Source organism: Meleagris gallopavo, chromosome 1 (assembly GCF_905368555.1).
Source record: "Meleagris gallopavo chromosome 1, MGAL_WU_HG_1.1, whole genome shotgun sequence".
Lineage (NCBI taxonomy): Eukaryota > Metazoa > Chordata > Aves > Galliformes > Phasianidae > Meleagris > Meleagris gallopavo.
This window is the reverse complement of record NC_139404.1, coordinates 54,103,980-54,122,540: the sequence shown is the minus strand read 5'-3', so window position 1 is coordinate 54,122,540 and position 18,561 is coordinate 54,103,980. Positions and strand designations below refer to the sequence as shown.

The window sequence follows — 18,561 nt, the reverse complement described above, 5'->3', positions numbered from 1 at the left end:
GAAACAAGAGAAGGAAAATCTGGGTAAGACTGAATCATCTGGATAGCCTCAATGGCCCAATTTAGCAAGACTCTCATGTACACACAGCAACTAAAAAGCAGAGTAGTCTTTTTGCATGCAGTAAAAAGGCTTATTCAGTGCAAAAATGGAAGTTCCAAACTTCCATCTATGTGGATAAATTTTCCAAAAATGTGAGTTTCACATGCATGATGTTAGTCTGATTTGTTTTCCCTTCTGTTTTATAGGATTCAGATGACCAGCAGCTTGTGATGAGTGGCCCTTATGATCAGAATTAAAAGACTCAGCTTGGCATTAGTCAGTTATAGAATACATTTCTATTTACATTTACTGGGGGAAGGGGAGGAGAACCACAGCACCTACGACTGTCAGGGAATAAAATCTCATTATAAATTAAAAACCAAAGCATAAGAGTACAGCCTTGTTTAACACACAGACTGTAGGATTTGCAAAGTTACCAACCTCAGAAACACTGGCTGAGAAATATCAACTCTGAGTGCTAAATGCCAAAGTGAGGCTCAATTCTCCAACTGTCCAAGGGAAAAGAGGCACTTATTTCTCTACAAAAAGCACAGGACTTTCACTGGCCTCTTATCTCCCTGCTTTTGTTCTTTGTACAGGATTTTAAATTGCCTCAAACACACAAGGGTGATAAGTCGGCAAATATCCTAAATTTGCTACTATTCCAGCTTTGCCTTTGTTTTGGCTCAGTTGCAACTACAGCCAGCTGCCATGAAACAGAACGTGTGTTAAATCCATAGTTTTAAACAAAAACAAAACAAAAGCATAGTTTTTGGTTGGATTTTTTTTTTCTTTTTTTTGTGCCAGTATCCTTTCCTGTAAAAACTGTAACATCTGCCTCAGTTGCCTGCTCCAGCATTTCCAGCTTTCCTGAGCTTGGTTTATATCTCGTGTCACTCTACAAAGGGCAATATTAAGTATAGCTGTACTTCTTGCTAAAGTTGCTATATGCGAGTATTAAAATAGAAACACGTTTGAGCTTGAGCCATTTTTGTGATAAAGTAGCCAACGAAGATGAATGCATCTGCAACCACATTCATATCTTCAGGTCTGACAGAAGACATCTGCTTCTTCACACATGCTGTCATTCAGTCAATGCTGTAACAGCAGCTGCTGTTTTCACCTTTCTATTACAAGTGAATCAACTGACAGAAACTACAAAACAGCAAGGAAAGGAGGATGCTATTGCTCAACAGCAGTAATATTCACCTGCAGCATATTTGCTACATGTGGGAAGGACAAGGAGAAAGACAGCACTGCAGGGACACATTCATTCCCTCTGAGAATATCCCCAGGTTACCTCCTGTCAGGATAAGCCAGGGCTGATGACAACTACCAAGGACAGCCAAGGGAACCTCGTGTGTAAATATATAACTGAAGGAAGGCCACAGGCTGATTTCCCTAGGATTTGCTCTTGTGCCTATAGACATGTCTTCTTGAACTTCCCTAGAAATATTTTAAAAAAAATTAAGACACACCCATAAAATACACACATTTAAGGGAGTATTCCTTAGCCAGTTTTGTAGCAATATAATTCATGTTCTTTCCTCCTCCCACATTACCAAAAAAAATTAACACTCATAGGGACCAGAAGATAAAGTTCAAGCATTTATTTTTGTAGTAATCATTAAATATTTTCATCACAAAATGTTTCCACAGTTCATTAAACTCTTCTTTTACCAGACTATCGATTCTCTTTGAGTTTTTGATAGAACAGAAAAAAAAAATTATTCTTACTTCAGTGTTCCAACAAACTGTACTCCCAAAACAAATAGAAACAGACATTGCCCTTTCAGTGCACTCAAAAATTTTTGAAGTCAGTAATGAAGGGTTCAAATAAATAATGCAGAGAACACAGAGGTATACAGCTCCAGTTCTTTGAAATCATTATAAAAATGCAAGACATTTTTAAAAGACTAACATTCTAGCAGTGAAAAATAAATACTACATTTTAGGGCTCCCACTTAAACTCAAATTGTATATAGTTTTAAAAGAACATGACTCTCCCATAATTAATTTTTCGTCATGCAGTGCTGTTTATTTCAAGAAGTCATGCAATATAAACAAGGTTTATTTCAGCTAGCTGTTGTCAGGTAGCTTTGTACAGACACTGGATGGATTTTTAAGGTAAGAGAGGAGACAAGTGTCTTGAAACAAGATGGGCAGTGCGTGGCTAACATCATCCAACCATTCCTTGGTGTCATGGGAAAACTGGGCAAACAAACTGACTCCTGGTCAGATTCCAAGAAATCGACATCAGAGCTATAACCATTATTAAATTCAATAACGCAGAACTCAGTAACAGTACTATTAATTACTGGTAGCAAGACGAAGCACATTTTTTTTTTATTATTATTATTTTAAACAGTGCATTGAGATCTCTGGAACAAGAAAGGTGCTATATTGAGTAACACCAAGTTCACTTCTAGCTGAGCATGATGATGAGGAACCCAAGGCAAACTTCCAGCCCCAGAGCTCAGCTCACAGAACAGCTTGTATTATCAAACTCTGCTAAGTTCTCTTGCACAGCCCCACCAACACCTGTCCTGATAATGCCTAACTAACTCTGCTAAATCATCTTTTCTCTTTCCCCAGAACAGCAGGACTGTCAGATGAGCTCCCTCATTTCAGGTACACTCATCTGTTTAAACACACACTTCAGGAGTATTGCAAGTTTGAAACCACAAACAGAAAATCCACAAGCACATCTCCAGGCTTTCAGACTGATTTCAAGCATACAGGAAAACTGCATATGAAATTGTGCACGCTAGATTAAAATACATTCATTACTTTGCAAATATGCTTTTAAAAAACATTCAAGATATCTTGATATCACACCTTGAATTCAGTACAGATCCGTATACATAAGACTAGTTAAAAACAAACAGGAAAACTTTTGGTCACCAAAAGTTTGTCTACCTGACAATCACGATAGGAAACAAATGATGTCCTAAAATGAAGGATACCAAACTCTATGTATATTTTGTTAATTGTCATGCTTTTACAAAAGAAACCTTAATTAAAATTTGAAAGCCTTTAAATCTCTTATATGCTAAGATGGCTGAAGCAGGAAGCACCACTTAAGAAAACAAAATAGAAAAAAAGAAAGCTTTCTTTTGGATGCAGAGAAAAGAAAGCATCCCAATTTAAAAACAACCATATAGCAGTTCTATAAAGTGCCTCTTTGAGGAAACACATCAACAGATGTTTTTCCTTGTGCAAAATAGAGATTTTTCAGCTCAAATCTTTGGAACATTTATGCCACCCAAAGTTTGTGTTCATGTCTTCCTTCCAATTTTAGTAATTCAATAAAACTTCTCACCTGCACAGTCAAAGTTGTTTCACTTGATACAAATTGTCCATCACCCCCAGTTCAGCTTTGGGGGTTTTGGCTAAAAAAAAAAAAAAAAAAAAAAAAAAAGCCACCAGTTAACTCTGGATTTCCTTTTTTTTTCTTTATATACTTCTCCACCCCCCCTCCAACTCATTTACCCATTGTGCGTATGTACTATTGAATGCAGATGCCCATTACTGAAGGCTACGTGAAATACATTCTCTCCAAGGAAGCTCCTAAACTGCATTGTATGCCACTGTAAGACACTTAGAAATGTAAAAAGCAGCATTTTGGATCGATCTGAAGTCTGATGGAATTCTGCTTTCGCTTTGAAATGCATCCTGCTAGACCTCGTGAAATGGCTTTATTACCACAGAACGGATATTTAGTTTGTTTAAAAACTAAGAAACATGTCTAAAAACAAACAGAAGGAAGCTGAAGCAGCCCAAGCTTCCCATTGCTGTCAGGCTTTGGCTCAGGTCCACCTACAGCTAAGCACAGATGTACAGGCAGGAAAAGAGCCCATCCACCTGAGCATGCCTGTATGGCAGCCATCACAGTGCAGCAGAGATGCACACACGTACCATACCAGTTACATCAGTTACAGGTAACATGCTGGCTACATGCAACACAAAGTTAAAATGCTCACACCATCTCTCTCAATCTCACCATAAACTGGCTGGTAATTGCATACCACTGCAATACTGATACTGGATTTATGCTTTTGAGTGCCAAGAGCTATTGCAGACTGCAGCTAGAGATCTGAAGGGATAGCATAGCTCTCTCTAAATCACATAGCTGTAGATCCAAGTTTCAAACCAAGAAATAAAGGCAGCCTTTCCTTCCACCCAGCCCACAACTATTTCAGCAGTCCAGCATATCCTCTGTGCGTAAGAACAGGTTTCGCATCTCTGAGCAGGAGAGAAAATAAGTACAATGCTTATAAGAACAAGTATGAATTACATCTAAATCAAGGTAATGATTTAAGTGACTTAAAATACATCTATATTCAAAACAAAACAAAAAAAAACAAATTAGCCCATTTTAGAGAGAACAAGGCAAGTGCTTATTTGACCTGAACTGTCTCTTGTAGGAAGGGTATTCTGAATGTACCAGTACACAGCTGGTCTGACCAGCCAGGAAGTTCGTGCTGCAAAGGAGTCCTTCTTGGATAAAATGTGTAATCAGGCTCATAGTTCAAGAGACAACTCAGTGATGCCATGTAGATATCTGCAAATCTAGAGAGACGTCTGAGGAAGTAAGTGGGATTCTCATCTGTTCTGAACAAGCTTCCAAATTGTGCGTTGAAGAAATTCCTGTTCATTTCCCTGTCCCCCAAAAGAGAAAAAGAATGAAAGGAACACACTTGCACACATCTCTTTACACCAACTATTCTCCAGAATCCAAAGCAAGCAGTTCCTATAATCTGTCATCCATGTTACATTCTTGCCATTTTGCTTCAAGCCACTTAAATGCACAATGTAAGAAATGTTTGCATCTCTTGCACATACATGGCCCAGAAACAGTCACCACAGCAGTGAAAAGAAGTTCTGACACAGGGCTTGCTGGATCTCCAGAAGCATTTGAGCAGTGCTTTCAGACACATGGTCTGATTTTCGGGTGGTCCTGTGTAGAGCCAGGAGTTGGACTCTATCCTTATGGGTCCCTTCCAACTCAGGATATTCTATGATTCATATTTCTCCAACTAAAAGCAGTGGAAAGTAACTTCTTCAGAAAAATGGCATATCAAAAGCTTTCACTTCTAGAGGTAATGAAATAAGCCTTTATCTAAATCCTAATGGCATCTATTTATCCCAGAGATAAAAGACTAAAAAATAAAGTTTAGCTTAACATACACAAAAAACTTAACAGGAATTAATTTGAAGATGAGTTTAATAGTCTCCAGCAAGCTTTACTCCTATTTCATTCACTTTCAAATTCTAGATAAACCTGTGCAAGACATCCCATCAAACCCTTTGCTACCATGAAGAATACTGCAAATAGTTTAGCTCCTCCTTCTTACCTCATCTCCTTTCTTTCCTTCTTCCATTCTTCTAAAATCATTTGTGAATCAGGATCACGGTGAACCTGAAACGTGATGACAGGTAACAAAGGATACCCTCATCAATGAACCTGTCCATTAATACACCTAATAGGACAAGAACAACGCTTCCGGGATCACTATACAGAAGTCAACATGTTTTAATCAACTGAAAGCAGGAATCAATCCAGAGCAACCAGTGGAAAAAGGTATTAAGATTATGAGAAAACTCTTATCATTGCAAGTGATTACATTTATCTGTAGTTGAACTGTGAAACTTCAGTAAGACAGAAGGTACTTACAACATTAATATCCAGCATTTAGAAACTTGGCTGGATCCCTTCAGCTATACAGAACTGATTACACATACACAGAACAAACCTGCATGTGTTCCAGTAATCCTGTCAGAGTTTGCAGCCAGGTCATGGTTTGAATGTACTTCTCTGTGTTCATGATTTTAATCTCTGATCGTAACTCTGGGATAATTGCACCAGTGCGCCAGCCGTGCTTCAGGGTCAAATCCTATTTACCAAGAATTAAAAATGCAGTTAGAAAGAAAAAATAACACTCACATCTACTTAAACACTGAAGAATTTGAGCATTCTTTATTCCAAAGGGTATTAACTCAAATTAATTGCTTCTTCTGCATTAGCAGACATTAAACTGCAGAACCTAATTGTGTCAATATGCAATAGGTTTTAATTTTAGAGTATGTTCCAAATCCACATTTTCAGAGAGGAAAAAAATATGAGAAGCTGCATATAAAACTAATTCATTAGGTTTAAAGGAAACAGTAGGAAATTCTTCTTACAGATGAGATTGCATTGCTGTCAGAAGCATCTAGGGGAAACTGTATGTTTCCAGCTATTCAAGTTTCTCCTCATGATTGCAACGTGAGACAACTGCTAGCTGGCACAATGGAAAAAGGAGCACAAAGAGCACACCAGCCTTCTCCTCCCTTTGACTCTGAGCCCTCTGAAACATTCAGGCTTACTTTTCTATTTAAAAGCAGACTGGGGCAAAAATATTTACATCTGCTGCTGAAACACGTTATCACCACATTGCTGGCTCACATTTGTAAAGGTATTTATATGCAATCAATTACAGAAGAGTTAAGTGATGGTAACTTATTTTGATGTGACAGTAAGCAGTATATTTGCTGGTAAGGTAGTAAGAAGACCTGGAAAACAGGTCTGCAAACCTCACAAGATCTTGGGAAGAATGTCAGCTTACAATTAGTGACAGAAGGATTGCCACCTATCATTCAAGACAGAAGTTCATTCAGTTCCTATTATACTTGGTAGCAAGTGTCATCCAGATCAGCTACATTCTGTATATTGGGATGTCCATGTTTACTTCCTACTACATCTGACACAATCAGTATCTGGATCACGACTACAGACTCCATCCCCCTTAGTGGTAGGACAAGGGGGAATGGGTTTAAGCTCAAGGAAAGAAGGTCTAGATTGGATGTCAGGGAGAATTTCTTCACAGATAGAGTGGCGAGGTGCTGAAACAGGCTGGCCAGAGAGGTTGTGGATGCCCCGGCCCTGGAGGTATTCAAGACCAAGTTGGATGGGGCCCTGGACAGCCTGGTCTAGTATTAGATATGGAGGTTGGTGGCCCTGCCTGTGGCAGGAGGGTTGGAACTCAATGATCCTTGGGGTCCGTTCCAAACCAAGCCATTCTATGAATCCCTGGGCTGTAAGAAAGTTAAATGCTACAAGTCAGGTGGAAAGCACGAACAGCCTTTCACGGCATCAGTTTTCTTTAATGAAAGAAAAGCAAAATGGCTTACTACCAACTCAGATTTTGTTGTATTCAGAAACTTCTCATTAAAGAGCATTCTACTGAATAATTGTGGAAGAAGAAAGGAGCACAAACAGACTCAGCCTTCATCCTGTTTCATGAGAGTAAGCTACTCACTGCCAAGTCACTGTAGATGTGATCACCAAAGTAGAGCACCTTAGAGCCCCTCCAACCAGTCAGCTTCAGAAATTCGTACAAGTTGCCCTACAGAAACAACACAGACATTGTGACAGCATGCAACTTGCACTGTCACAGGCAAGAGAAAGAAATTCAGTATGCACTTAAAAATATTTCTATATCAAGAGTCTTGTCCTCAGTTTATGGATTATGAATCCCAAATTTCAGTAATGCCATTTCAGTAATACCCTTACTTTTCATATGCACTTTAAGAGGCAAGTATACAGCAGGGATACAATACCAACGATCAACTCAAACTATTTAAATTATTAATATAACCTTAAAAATCATTTCCAAGTCTTTGTGATAGCTGAAGACGTTTGGGACTCTAGGAAATTGGTATTAAATCTGAACTGGAAGTGTGGGAAGTCACTGAAAGTGTACCTGTTTGTAGATCTGGCCTTTCTGCAGTTTGTGGATTTTGTCCCAAAGCAACACTCCCCTTTCATTCACCTTCCGAAATGGTCTAGAATAGAATTATACACATTTATTACACTGTTGTGAAGTGTGATAGAATTCCTACAAGATTTCTACAAGTATTCTGGTATGAAAAATGCTCATCTTTCAAAAGGAAAACACACTTTATAGCAACTGAATATTTTGCAAGAGGAAAAGCAAAGCTGTAAAACTTCAGCTCTAGGCAGGTGTATGTTTCTATGCAGTATGCTGATGACATCTATAAGAGTTTAAGAACAACTGCTGAACTAAGGCAGGGAATCAGCCTCCCCAGACAGAGGAGGGAAAGTGTCAGTGATCTGCCATTAAGGAAAGAATGCAAAAAAGAATGAAAATATTTAAAAACTTGCCCAGTATCTCGTTTTGTACAACTGAATGACTGAGGAAGGCAGCACTGAACTAAGGGCTGGAAGGACAACAATAATGGCTTTGTAATTAAATGGAAAACAGAGCAAAGGAGAAAAAAAATCCCATTTCTATCTCATTTTCAAAGTAAGTACATATAAAGGAATAGATCTTTTTCAAGTGTCAGAAGTGCTTACACATTACAATGCGCTCACTTAAGTGAATAAGCAGTCCAAATATTACAGCCTGTCAGCCAGCCTGCCCTTTAAATACTATATGTGACTAAACAAAACCACAAGCAATAAAAATATTCTGAAATGTACCAACAGTTCCCAAGTTTAGAGGAACATTTAACCAAACTACACGTTAAGGTGTTAAAAACAGCCTCTGTGGCTAACTCAGTCCAGATTAGACCTCTATTAGCTATTGGAACTTTCTCAGATAAGAAATGGTAACATTTGGACATCAGAAAGGGGTGTTCCTGTATTTTGTAATGACCTTAAAACAGGATCTCATGAAATACAACTTCATTTTACATCATACCAGAGTCAAAATACTACATAACATGCTTTATAGTCTTATACTGAACAAGCTGCTTGAAACTGTCTTTACTGAATACCCACCTTCGCTTATCATTGAAGAAATTTGGCTTATCAGCCTGCACAATGACCACATCAAAGAGATCCCTCCAGTCCTTGCCAACTATGAACCTCATGCCTTTGTCCCTGAAAAGGGCAGAGGGTTATTAACAGCCAAGTGTAACAGAAGTGCAACTGTTATTAGTGCAATGTGATACATTACACTCAATCTCACTCTCCCCATCCTTCATCCTTTATAAATTCATAGTCAAACTGAAAATGACTTCACTTACACAAAACTGCTGGGACTGTTTGTGATAAGAAACATCTTCTTGCCATGATCAGCCAGCTTAGCTAATACTGCACGAGTTTGTTCAGCATAACAGATATATTTCTCTGTGAAGATTAAGGAAAAAAAGTTAATCTCAAGTTTCTCAAGGGAACAGTTTTCTGTGTTCAACAAAGGTTCCAAGTGTGAGGCTATACTTAATAGAGGCACTCTAGATAAGTTTAGAAATTGCAGTCTTAAATAATGTATTGACCATTCTGGCTTCCTTAAGGAAAAAAAGCCTTGAAAGATGATGTCATTAGTACTTACCAATATCTGCTTCAATTGCTCTATACATTATTCCTTTGATGTGGACATCTCTGATTGAATCCTGTCAGGAAATCAACAGAGCATTGAAGAACTGCAAGAGCTTTTCAAGTATGAAAAACTGCATAGTAATAATTTGCTTTTATAACACTTGCATTCCCTGAATTTCCTTTTCAGCTTCACAGAAATGCCACGTGATATTCATTACGTATACACTACCACTAGACAAAGTAAGCTTGTTCTTCTAGAAAACTCCTTCATACTTTCAGGAAGTATGAAATGGGCTTGTAACAACTGTGACAGAGAGCTCAGAAGGGTAAGGGAGGTGGGGGGAGTTAGGGTGAAAGCCCTATGCAGAAGCCAAGGCATCAATCACAGCTTTCTGATGTCCTGTGGAGCAAAATACATTCCTTTCCTTGGGCTAAGGGGAAGCTGTAATTCAGGCTTTAAATTATCATCACTCCCTAATGCCCTAATTTAAAAAAAAAAAACAAAACAAAACAAAAACAAACAAACAAAAAAACTGAACAGGCAAAAGAAGCTAAATCCTTAAGCAAGGGGCCAAAAGGAGCTCTGAGGCATTTATTTGGCATCTCTTCTGAGCTGGCTCTGCACCAGAATGCTTCATTTAGGACAGTGACACTGCCATATTGGCACTTACACTATGTATAGCCCACAAATTCTTTAAGAAGTCACTTAGACAGCTTCAAAGAAGCTGGTAATGATGAACAGTTAAACGTATGGAAGTTTCTACAAATGTTTCAGCAGAAGCCACCGAAACTACCTTTCTGACTACATGCCTGTAGGCAGGAGGAAAAATTAGGAGGGATGGAAGGATTAGAAGTTCAACATTCAGGCCTATCACATACACTTAGCTACACAGAAGAGGCTACAAGAAGGGTTTGGATGGCAAGTTCACATAGTCAAAAATCATCAAGTTGGGAGTGGCCTTTTCTGTTCTTAAGTATTCAAAACACAACTTTAGCATCCCTGTAGTGTACATCTTCAGGAATCAAGATAGTCAAGTTATTCTAATCATTATTACCATACTTTTTTGGAGGAGGAAAAGAGGTAAACAGGCAAGAAGAGATATGCCAAAAGCAAGAGACAGAAAATTATCACATGCTAATAAAGATATAGAGGCAGCACAGATAGACATTCCATGGATTTCCCCATAGCCTCTTACAATTCTGCTAGCAAGAAAAGTATACCTTCAATAATAAGCAAAAGAAGCTTTACTGACATATGAGAGCTTCTTCACTTTCCTCTTAGCCACCCCCCAAACCTATAGAAAAAATAACTACCACAGAACATGACTTTTAAAATAAATTGCCCAAGTACTGCTTTTTTTCCCCCCAAGGCTTACTATCGTTGTGCTGACATTTATAGTCTTATAGCAATAACTACTCCATACAAAACCTAGAGTTGAGGTATTTCACTGGAATTAATGCAGCAGGATGAGCTTTGTGAGATGCTCACAAACAAGACACACAAATGTATGGCTTTACCTAAATCTTCAAAGTTAGTACCTTGACATCTTTGTACAGATGAACAGGCTCATAGTCTATGTTGTTTTTCAGAAAATACTCATTCACACAGGAAAGGAGTGTCATCTCTGGCAAGGAAAATATATCCATGAATTGCTTCATTGTATTTCCTTGTGAGCTCTACAAATAAAAAAAAATAAAAATGGTCAGACATTGATTCTCAAATTGGAGCACTTCCATTAATAGAAAAAATTCAGATTAATTGCAAATGCTCAGCCTTTGCAACCACTCTTCTCACTGTATTAGGATTCTTTTTGAATAAATAGACTTTCAGTAAAGTAACTGATGAAAGCATTGGCTTTATTCTGAAAATTCACCATGAAGAACTACTGCTTTAAGAACAATATTTTATCTCAGGAGCACATAAAAGAGTGTTCACAGCTAAGTCAAAAGAAGTATTTAGAGACCTCTTTGTTGGATGTCTACAATTCTACAAGCAAGCAGCACTGTTATGGGGCAGGGGAGAAGGAAATGTTTTTTTTTTTGTTTGCATTTTGACACAATGTTACCTAGAACTGGGAGAGAAAGGCTATGAAGAAAGGCTAAGTGAACTGGGTCTGTTTAGCCTTGAGAAAGAAGACCGAGAGGGGACCTGATCCAGGTCTATAAATATCTAAGGTGTGGGGGGCAGAGTGGCGAGGCCAGACTCTTCTCAGCAGCGTGTGGAGACAGGACAGGGGGAAACGGCCAGGAACTGGAGCATAGGAAGTCCCGCACAAATGTGCGTAAGAACTTGTTTATGGTGAGGGTGATGGAGCGCTGGAACAGGCTGCCCAGGCAGGTCGTGGAGTCTCCTTCTCTGGAGATACTCAAGACCCGCCTGGACACCTACTTGTGTGACCTGGTGTAGGGAGCCTGCTTTGGCAGGGGGGTTGGACTCGATGATCTCTGGAGGTCCCTTCCAACCCCTACGGTTCTGTGATTCTGTGACTGCAAAACAATTTGCCTTCCTGAAAAGAGATAGAATGCTGTATCTACAATAACTAGTATAAGAACAGACATCTACTCCACAAAAGTTGTAACTATGGCTAATTTTCGTTTAAGTAGAGGATCTCACTGTACAGGAATATTTAAGAGGGTGAAACAACCAGGTATCTTTCTTCAAAACAGCATACTGGTCAAGACTATAGAATAGCTCAGGCTAGAATGAATCTCTGGAGGCTGCCTGGTCCAACCCTCTGCCCAAGCATGGACAGTTACAGCAGGTTGCCCAAGAGCACAGACAAGAGGCTTAGGAAGATGGCCAAGGAAATGACTCCATAATCTATCTGGGCAACACGTAACAATGCTCAGTCACACTCATACACAAAGAGAAAAAGCGTTTCCGGATGTTCAGAGGGAACCACTTGTGTCTAAGTTTGTCCTGTCACCCTCCTTTTCAAGATCAACGTAAGAATAGCACTGAAGACCAAGGTACCCTATAAGGAGTTCCAGGCTGATACTCAGAACTGGTGCAGCTGCTCCAGAGACCACAAGTGAGAATTACATGGGAATTTTAAGTTGAAGGTAAGGCATCAGACATGGTTCACTTCCCAGCCTTTATCAGACTTGCTATGCAACTGAGTAAGTCACTTGACTTTTCAATATTCTACTTCTGTACGTATGACTGGGCAAGGGAACAGTAAAAAGAAATCAATGCAAGTAGTAGAAAATGGGTATTTGTCACATCAGAGAGAAAGCTTCTTATCTAACACTATAATTCAACCAGATATTGAGGAAAATATAACAGTAGGAACAAAAACAAAAATGCAAACCCTACACCACTCCATTAAAAAAAAAAAAAAAAGATAATTCCATCTGTAAACAGCAGCAGTTAGTATTTTTACCTTTCCATAAAAGTCACTCATTTGTTCCAAGGGAACATGGGAACCATCATACATTGCAATGACTTCTTCATCTGGGACAACACTGAGGCCTCTGGAGAACAACAAAAGGTTCAAAAGTCACACAAAATTCTGAAGTAATTACTGAATAATAATCTATCAGATTGGCACTTAAATCTGGAGCTTACTGAAATACCAATGTCATAGGAACACACTAGTCTAAGTTAAAACAGCATCTCTCCTTACAGAAGTAACATTTTAACAGGCTGACGCATGCCAAAGGCATTCCAAATTTAAGTCTCCTACTTTCTTAAGAGGAAAAAAGGCTAATTAGTCGCCATTGAAACTCTGCCTCAGGGGCTTACAGAAAGTAGTTAGAGCTTCCAACTTCTTAAAGTAATTCCTCACTCTGCTTTTGTTTCTTAAAGCACTGATGATGTGATAGTGTGTAAACCAAACTACTCTACATTATGACCTTGAAGACTCAAGGAAAGAGGAACACACACAATCTCTAAGTAAGAGTTTAAACTGTATCAACAATTTAGTTTCCCAAAATTTAAAATTACTTGAAGGATTGTTGACGAATAATTAAAATACAGAAGAACAATAACAAGCAGAAAACAAAGACATATCACCAGAGTTTCTCTACCAACTACACTAAAATATTAATGCTTCCACGTTTTGGGATTGAGTTGGTATTTCTGTTGGTTTTGATTATTTATAATGTCAAGTGTCTTGTGTTGAAGCACCTAAAACACTGAATAAATACAATAATCCTCACCAGAAGAAATGTAAATAGAGGGTGAGGACAGGGAGCTTTTGCTTAAAACTGAAGAACACAGAAGTCGGATCAGATCATTTACTCCAAGTCTACTTATGTTTGTGGGTTGTTTTGTTTTTTCTCCTGCAGCCTTATAAGCAAGATAGTTGATTTCAGTGACTCCTTTTCTTGGTCTCATCCCAAAGTGTTTAAACAACTAAATAAGCCAGTGTTGCCATTATTAGAGTTCATATTAGGCTTGCAGAAGAAGGGCATGACATTTAAGCTGCTGTGGTAACAGAGGTCCTTATCAACCAGCTCCCATACTGCTCTTTTCAATGCTACATTGACTTACATATAGCTCCATGCTACTGCTGGTAAAACTACAGCATTCAAGTTAGTATTGTACAAGAACAAAGCACTTATCTACATTACAAAATATATATATTAAGAAGTTATTCACTGTCATCTACTCCACATCAAGAAACAGAAAGAAATGCAACAAAATTCTTAAATGTACACAAAGCAATACTACCAGATTGACTCAGGTTCTACTCTACAGACAGCTATGCCAAATAGTACTTAAGTACTGCTAAGAAAAGCACTCTTTTAAAAAAGTAACTATTTAAGTGCAAATCAAGAGAGAAGACAAACATTTGCAAAATCCAGAGAGGAGAAAAGACTTTTGGTAAAGCAATACACCAGTCTTTCTAAAAAAATCCATAGTCTTGACAAAGTTCACAGTCTAGCTGTATAACTAAGTTTATTTTATTCCACTCAAAACATAGCACTAAAAGCATCATAGCTCATCTAAAGTAGTGCTTCCATTGCTGCCCTTGAAAATGGGCATTATTAAAACAATACCAGAATTGCTCAGAAGCTCTCAGTGCAAGGTCTCATACTTGGGCAAGTCCAACTATTTTCAGCAGTATAATTGGCCAACAAATACACAAAGCACATAGGAGGTTAAAGCTAAAGAACTACAGAGCTTTGCTGTCATTTGCTGTCTATCTATGCTGGTACATAAGAGAAAGGTAATCTTATTCTAAAACTAAGAAAGTATATGAGTGAAATGATAGTTTTCACTCACTCTCACAAAGACTCGAGTACCAATACATGTGGCTAAGAAGTCTGTCCAGAATGGCTTTGGGTGTGAAAGGCAACACATTAACTCTTCAGGAAATCTCAACATCTCTTTGGAATCTTCTTTATAAGCCATTATGTGCTGGCTCTAGGCTGATATTGTTAATGTAGGGCTTAGAAAAAAAGAAACAGCAACAGGTGTCGACTGTCAAAATATATAGCATAAATAGGTCACAAGCAAATGGTGTGAAGCTGCATTACGAGTTCGATGATGATGCATACAGAACACAGTTTGGCAGCTTTACACAGCCACTACATTGTCAGTATCAGCCTAATGCTTGACCTTGACATCTTGTTTCCTTTTTATGACTGAATTGTGTACCTACCTGTCCAGCTGGCAAAACAAGAAGTAATGAGTGCACCATTATTTCACAGAACCATACACACTTACACACTAGCCCTCACAGTAAATCACCTCATTGCAGCATTGTCTTCTGGTCCCAAAGGAAAACTTTTTGTCCAGTGAAATTAAGAAACGTACCCAGGCTTGTTGATTAAAGTACAGCATTAAGTTGGCATTCACATTAATCAAGCATGTATTGCTTCATCAATGCAAGCCATGCTAAAGACTCTTATAGAAAAAAATCACTTACACTAAGACTATGCTATGCAAGAAAGCACAGCACAGAGACTGCCAATGGGACATGAACTCAGCACACTCACTGAGCGTCACTGTGTGTGTCACACTGTGTGGACACAAAGTGGTTGAGCTTCCACTACATCACACTTGCAGAACGATGTGTCTAAGCTTGAAAGCTCTGTGCAAATACAGCCAGACCTTTTAAGCGTATCTGCAGCCATGCTAAAGACATGCTAACGGGCACCTTGCAGCAATTGTTTACATTGAAAGCACCAGTGGAGAAGTCAGTGTATTTTTAGATGTCTTTCAGCACAATTTAACAGCCGGAAACAAAGTGACTCAGCACTATGTGACCAACCAGCTTGCCAGCATCACCAGCTTTGGGCTGCGAAAATAAGCTGTACTGTACTGAGCTAGTAAATGTGTGCTAGTGTCTATGTATATACACAGAGGTACAAAGAAGCCCCCTCCAGTAAGACTCCAGTACTCATTCATGCCTGTGCTTTTTCAGTGCACTGTTCCTGAAACGGGTCAAGGTGTGCACTAATAAAGGCAACTACAAGATTCAAAAACAAGACTATACTTGGTTTCTTATTAATACAGGCAATAATTTTACCTACCTGTACACTGTTCCTAGCTGTATATAATGAAAAGCATCAATCTTCATTAATAACGCCTTGCAAGAAAAAAAAAAAAGTCAACATTAACTGCATGTCAACTACCTGAAACTGAACTCTTTAACAAAAAAAAAAAAAGAAAGAAAGAGAGCAGTTTTATCTGTAACCATTCTGGTTCCAGACCAACTGAGCACCTTCCTTTCAACCACTGTTATTGCTTCCAAAATACATTATCAATGATTTCAAAATACTTCATTAATGATTTCAACACAGGGCCTGCAAAGTCACCAAACATCCAGTGTCCTGAACTTAGTCATGAAGTAGTATCTTTTTCTAATAACAGCAGCGTACTTCGTTCTGCTGTACTCCTCCCCCCACAAAACACCCAGAACACTTTCTACATAAGATTAAAAATAATAATAATAATAATAATAATAATAATAATAAAGCTCACAGCAAAAGGAAAACATTTAACAAAATCCTTACACAACACAGAATGAGAGATTAGAAGACTTCAGAGACTCATTCATTTTCTTTGGCTAGGTTTTCAACACTATGTAACTCTTAACAAAGATACTTATACATACCCGGTGCACATCATAATGAAGTCCTCTTATTGCAAAATTCGGATCATAATCATACTTCCTTATTTCTGCAGGATACTAAGAGAAGAGAAAATAAAATTGATTTTTAAGAAAACCTAAAAACTGTTTCTGCATAATTCAAAAAGCCTATGGTTTATCTGCTTCTCATTCCTGCTAGCCATTAGAAGAGCTTTTAAATAAGTTGATGAGACTCACAGGAACATACACACAGCGTGAGACAAGCCAATATTTTAAATCCAAGTCAAGCACAGCACTTGAACATCCACCTTTTAATTAACTGTGAACATTAGTCTTCTGATCAGAGATTTTAATAGATGCAACCATGAAAATAAACTAAATTAAAATTTGAACTGCTGAATTACCTTGTACTCTGAATTTTTCCCACAAAATAAGCTTAGAAACACAGAATACCTCGAGCTGGAAGGGACCTATAGGGAACATTGAGTCCAACCCCTCAGTCCACGCAGAACACCCCAAAAATCAGACCATATATCTGAGAGTGTTGTCTAGGTGCTTCCTGAACTCTGGCAGGACAAACTGAAGACAGCTCAGTCTATGAATTCAAGATGCTCAATCTCATCCTAACAAAAATTTCTGAAGACATTTGAGGTCAGCAATTTCAAAGTATGGCACTATTCTTCACAGGCACAGGATTGGAGTCAGACTTCCTAAAATGTCTGCTGGAGGACAGCTACCATTAGTTATGCCTTTTCACTTGCAGGGGACTTCAAAAAAAGCAAAGTTGGCAAGAGTGCAGACCCAGGAACTTCACATAGCATGTGATACTACCAGACACAGCTGCTGATCAACACGACATGCCAGGCCCATAGACACTTTGCACCCAGTCAGTGGTTTAATAGAACAGTGCAATTAACAAAGGTTTAAAATCACCTTCTCCAAAAATTCACCATGCTACATCTTAAAAAAGATACACCTGAACACCAATAGCATTAACATCAGACTTGCATCTGTGGAGCCAGGAGCTCCCACAGTACATCACAGATCAGATCCCAAAGCAAGGATGGTGTTGAACACCATCCAAGTGAGTCACTTTAGAAGAGCATCACAGTGACCCAACTGTATTATTCCTGGAGGTTGCTTCACTGTAGATACAGACTTGCTTTTCCAGAAAACCATGTACTGATAAATAAGCAGTACTCATCCATTTTTACTAAATTTCCTCATCTCTTCCTGATCTACAGCATAGATGGGAAAACAATTACTATCAGTAGCCTGGAGGGGGCACTTTCACATATGCTCACTTTTTTTAATGCGAAGGGTTAGGTTCTGTATCATGCATTCTTTCCTCAGGTTGTTTATATAGAGCATAGGTAGAATATACCACCTATCAGAACGGCCCACTTTCAGTTGATTGTGATCATACTTTAAACACAGAATAAGCATGAAAAAATTATATTTCAGGCAAGTGCCTTAAGCTAGGGGTTATGTCCTTTTGTTTTCAAAAGGTAAAATGTTTGTCATTCCTTCCGATGCTTGAAAAAACTCATTTCTTTGATTAACCACCTGAAAGGCGATTCTTCGTTTCCTTTTCACACACTACGGACCTCATAGAACTCGATGTACCTCAGGCACACCCTCCACTTCTCTACACAGCCTCCATACATAATACAGCTGGCCTACAAGCCTGAGGGGAAAAAAAAACATAAGTTGTGCAGCCTCAATAGAGGCGCAAGCTATTTTTAAAGCAATAAAATCCCAATTTTTCCAACAGACTTTTAATCTGTGCAGAAGAGCACTTGCTCTTCAACTGCTGCAGATAGGCACCTATAATTAAAGAAAACAGGATGTGCTCATACCAAGCACAGGACTTTCTCTTAGCTTCTCAACTGCCATCCCTACTCTTGGTTCCAAAGAATAGTGATCTCAAAAAAGAATTGAAACCCTAAAGACTGTTTCTGAAGATGTGCAGAACCGGCCAGGAAACATGAAGCAAAACAAGAGAAGGGGAAAAAAAAACACAAGAGAGGATATGGACTGTGATCAATTAAAGACTACAGTGTACTGCACGTGCCTAAAGTGGCCACACCAAGAATAAGCAAGGAAATTTGACTTTTTAAAGTTTCTGCCTGCTTGACTTTACTACTTCAATTT

The 18,561-nt window shown here is 38.6% G+C and overlaps 2 protein-coding genes across 5 annotated transcripts in view; one reads left to right on the top strand and one right to left on the bottom strand.

The window, feature by feature from the left end:
• The window catches only part of STAB2 (stabilin 2), an 80,038-nt gene extending 76,536 nt beyond the window's left edge, over positions 1-3,502 (top strand). The window contains exon 69 of the mRNA XM_085228049.1: positions 246-3,502. Within this exon, the coding sequence (XP_085084175.1) occupies positions 246-296 (51 nt within the window). The 3' untranslated portion in view covers positions 297-3,502. The remainder of the gene's footprint in view (positions 1-245) is intronic.
• The window catches only part of NT5DC3 (5'-nucleotidase domain containing 3), a 29,270-nt gene continuing 12,343 nt past the window's right edge, over positions 1,635-18,561 (bottom strand). For all 4 annotated transcript variants that reach the window (XM_085228064.1, XM_085228071.1, XM_003202392.4 and 1 more), the window contains 12 exons: positions 16,432-16,506; positions 15,848-15,903; positions 12,748-12,838; positions 10,904-11,041; positions 9,378-9,438; positions 9,073-9,175; positions 8,825-8,926; positions 7,785-7,866; positions 7,341-7,427; positions 5,796-5,936; positions 5,397-5,461; positions 1,635-4,701 (listed from right to left, as the gene is read on the bottom strand). In XM_085228064.1, coding sequence (XP_085084190.1) covers positions 4,440-4,701; positions 5,397-5,461; positions 5,796-5,936; positions 7,341-7,427; positions 7,785-7,866; positions 8,825-8,926; positions 9,073-9,175; positions 9,378-9,438; positions 10,904-11,041; positions 12,748-12,838; positions 15,848-15,903; positions 16,432-16,506 — 1,263 coding nt within the window. In that variant the 3' untranslated portion in view covers positions 1,635-4,439. The remainder of the gene's footprint in view (positions 4,702-5,396; positions 5,462-5,795; positions 5,937-7,340; positions 7,428-7,784; positions 7,867-8,824; positions 8,927-9,072; positions 9,176-9,377; positions 9,439-10,903; positions 11,042-12,747; positions 12,839-15,847; positions 15,904-16,431; positions 16,507-18,561) is intronic.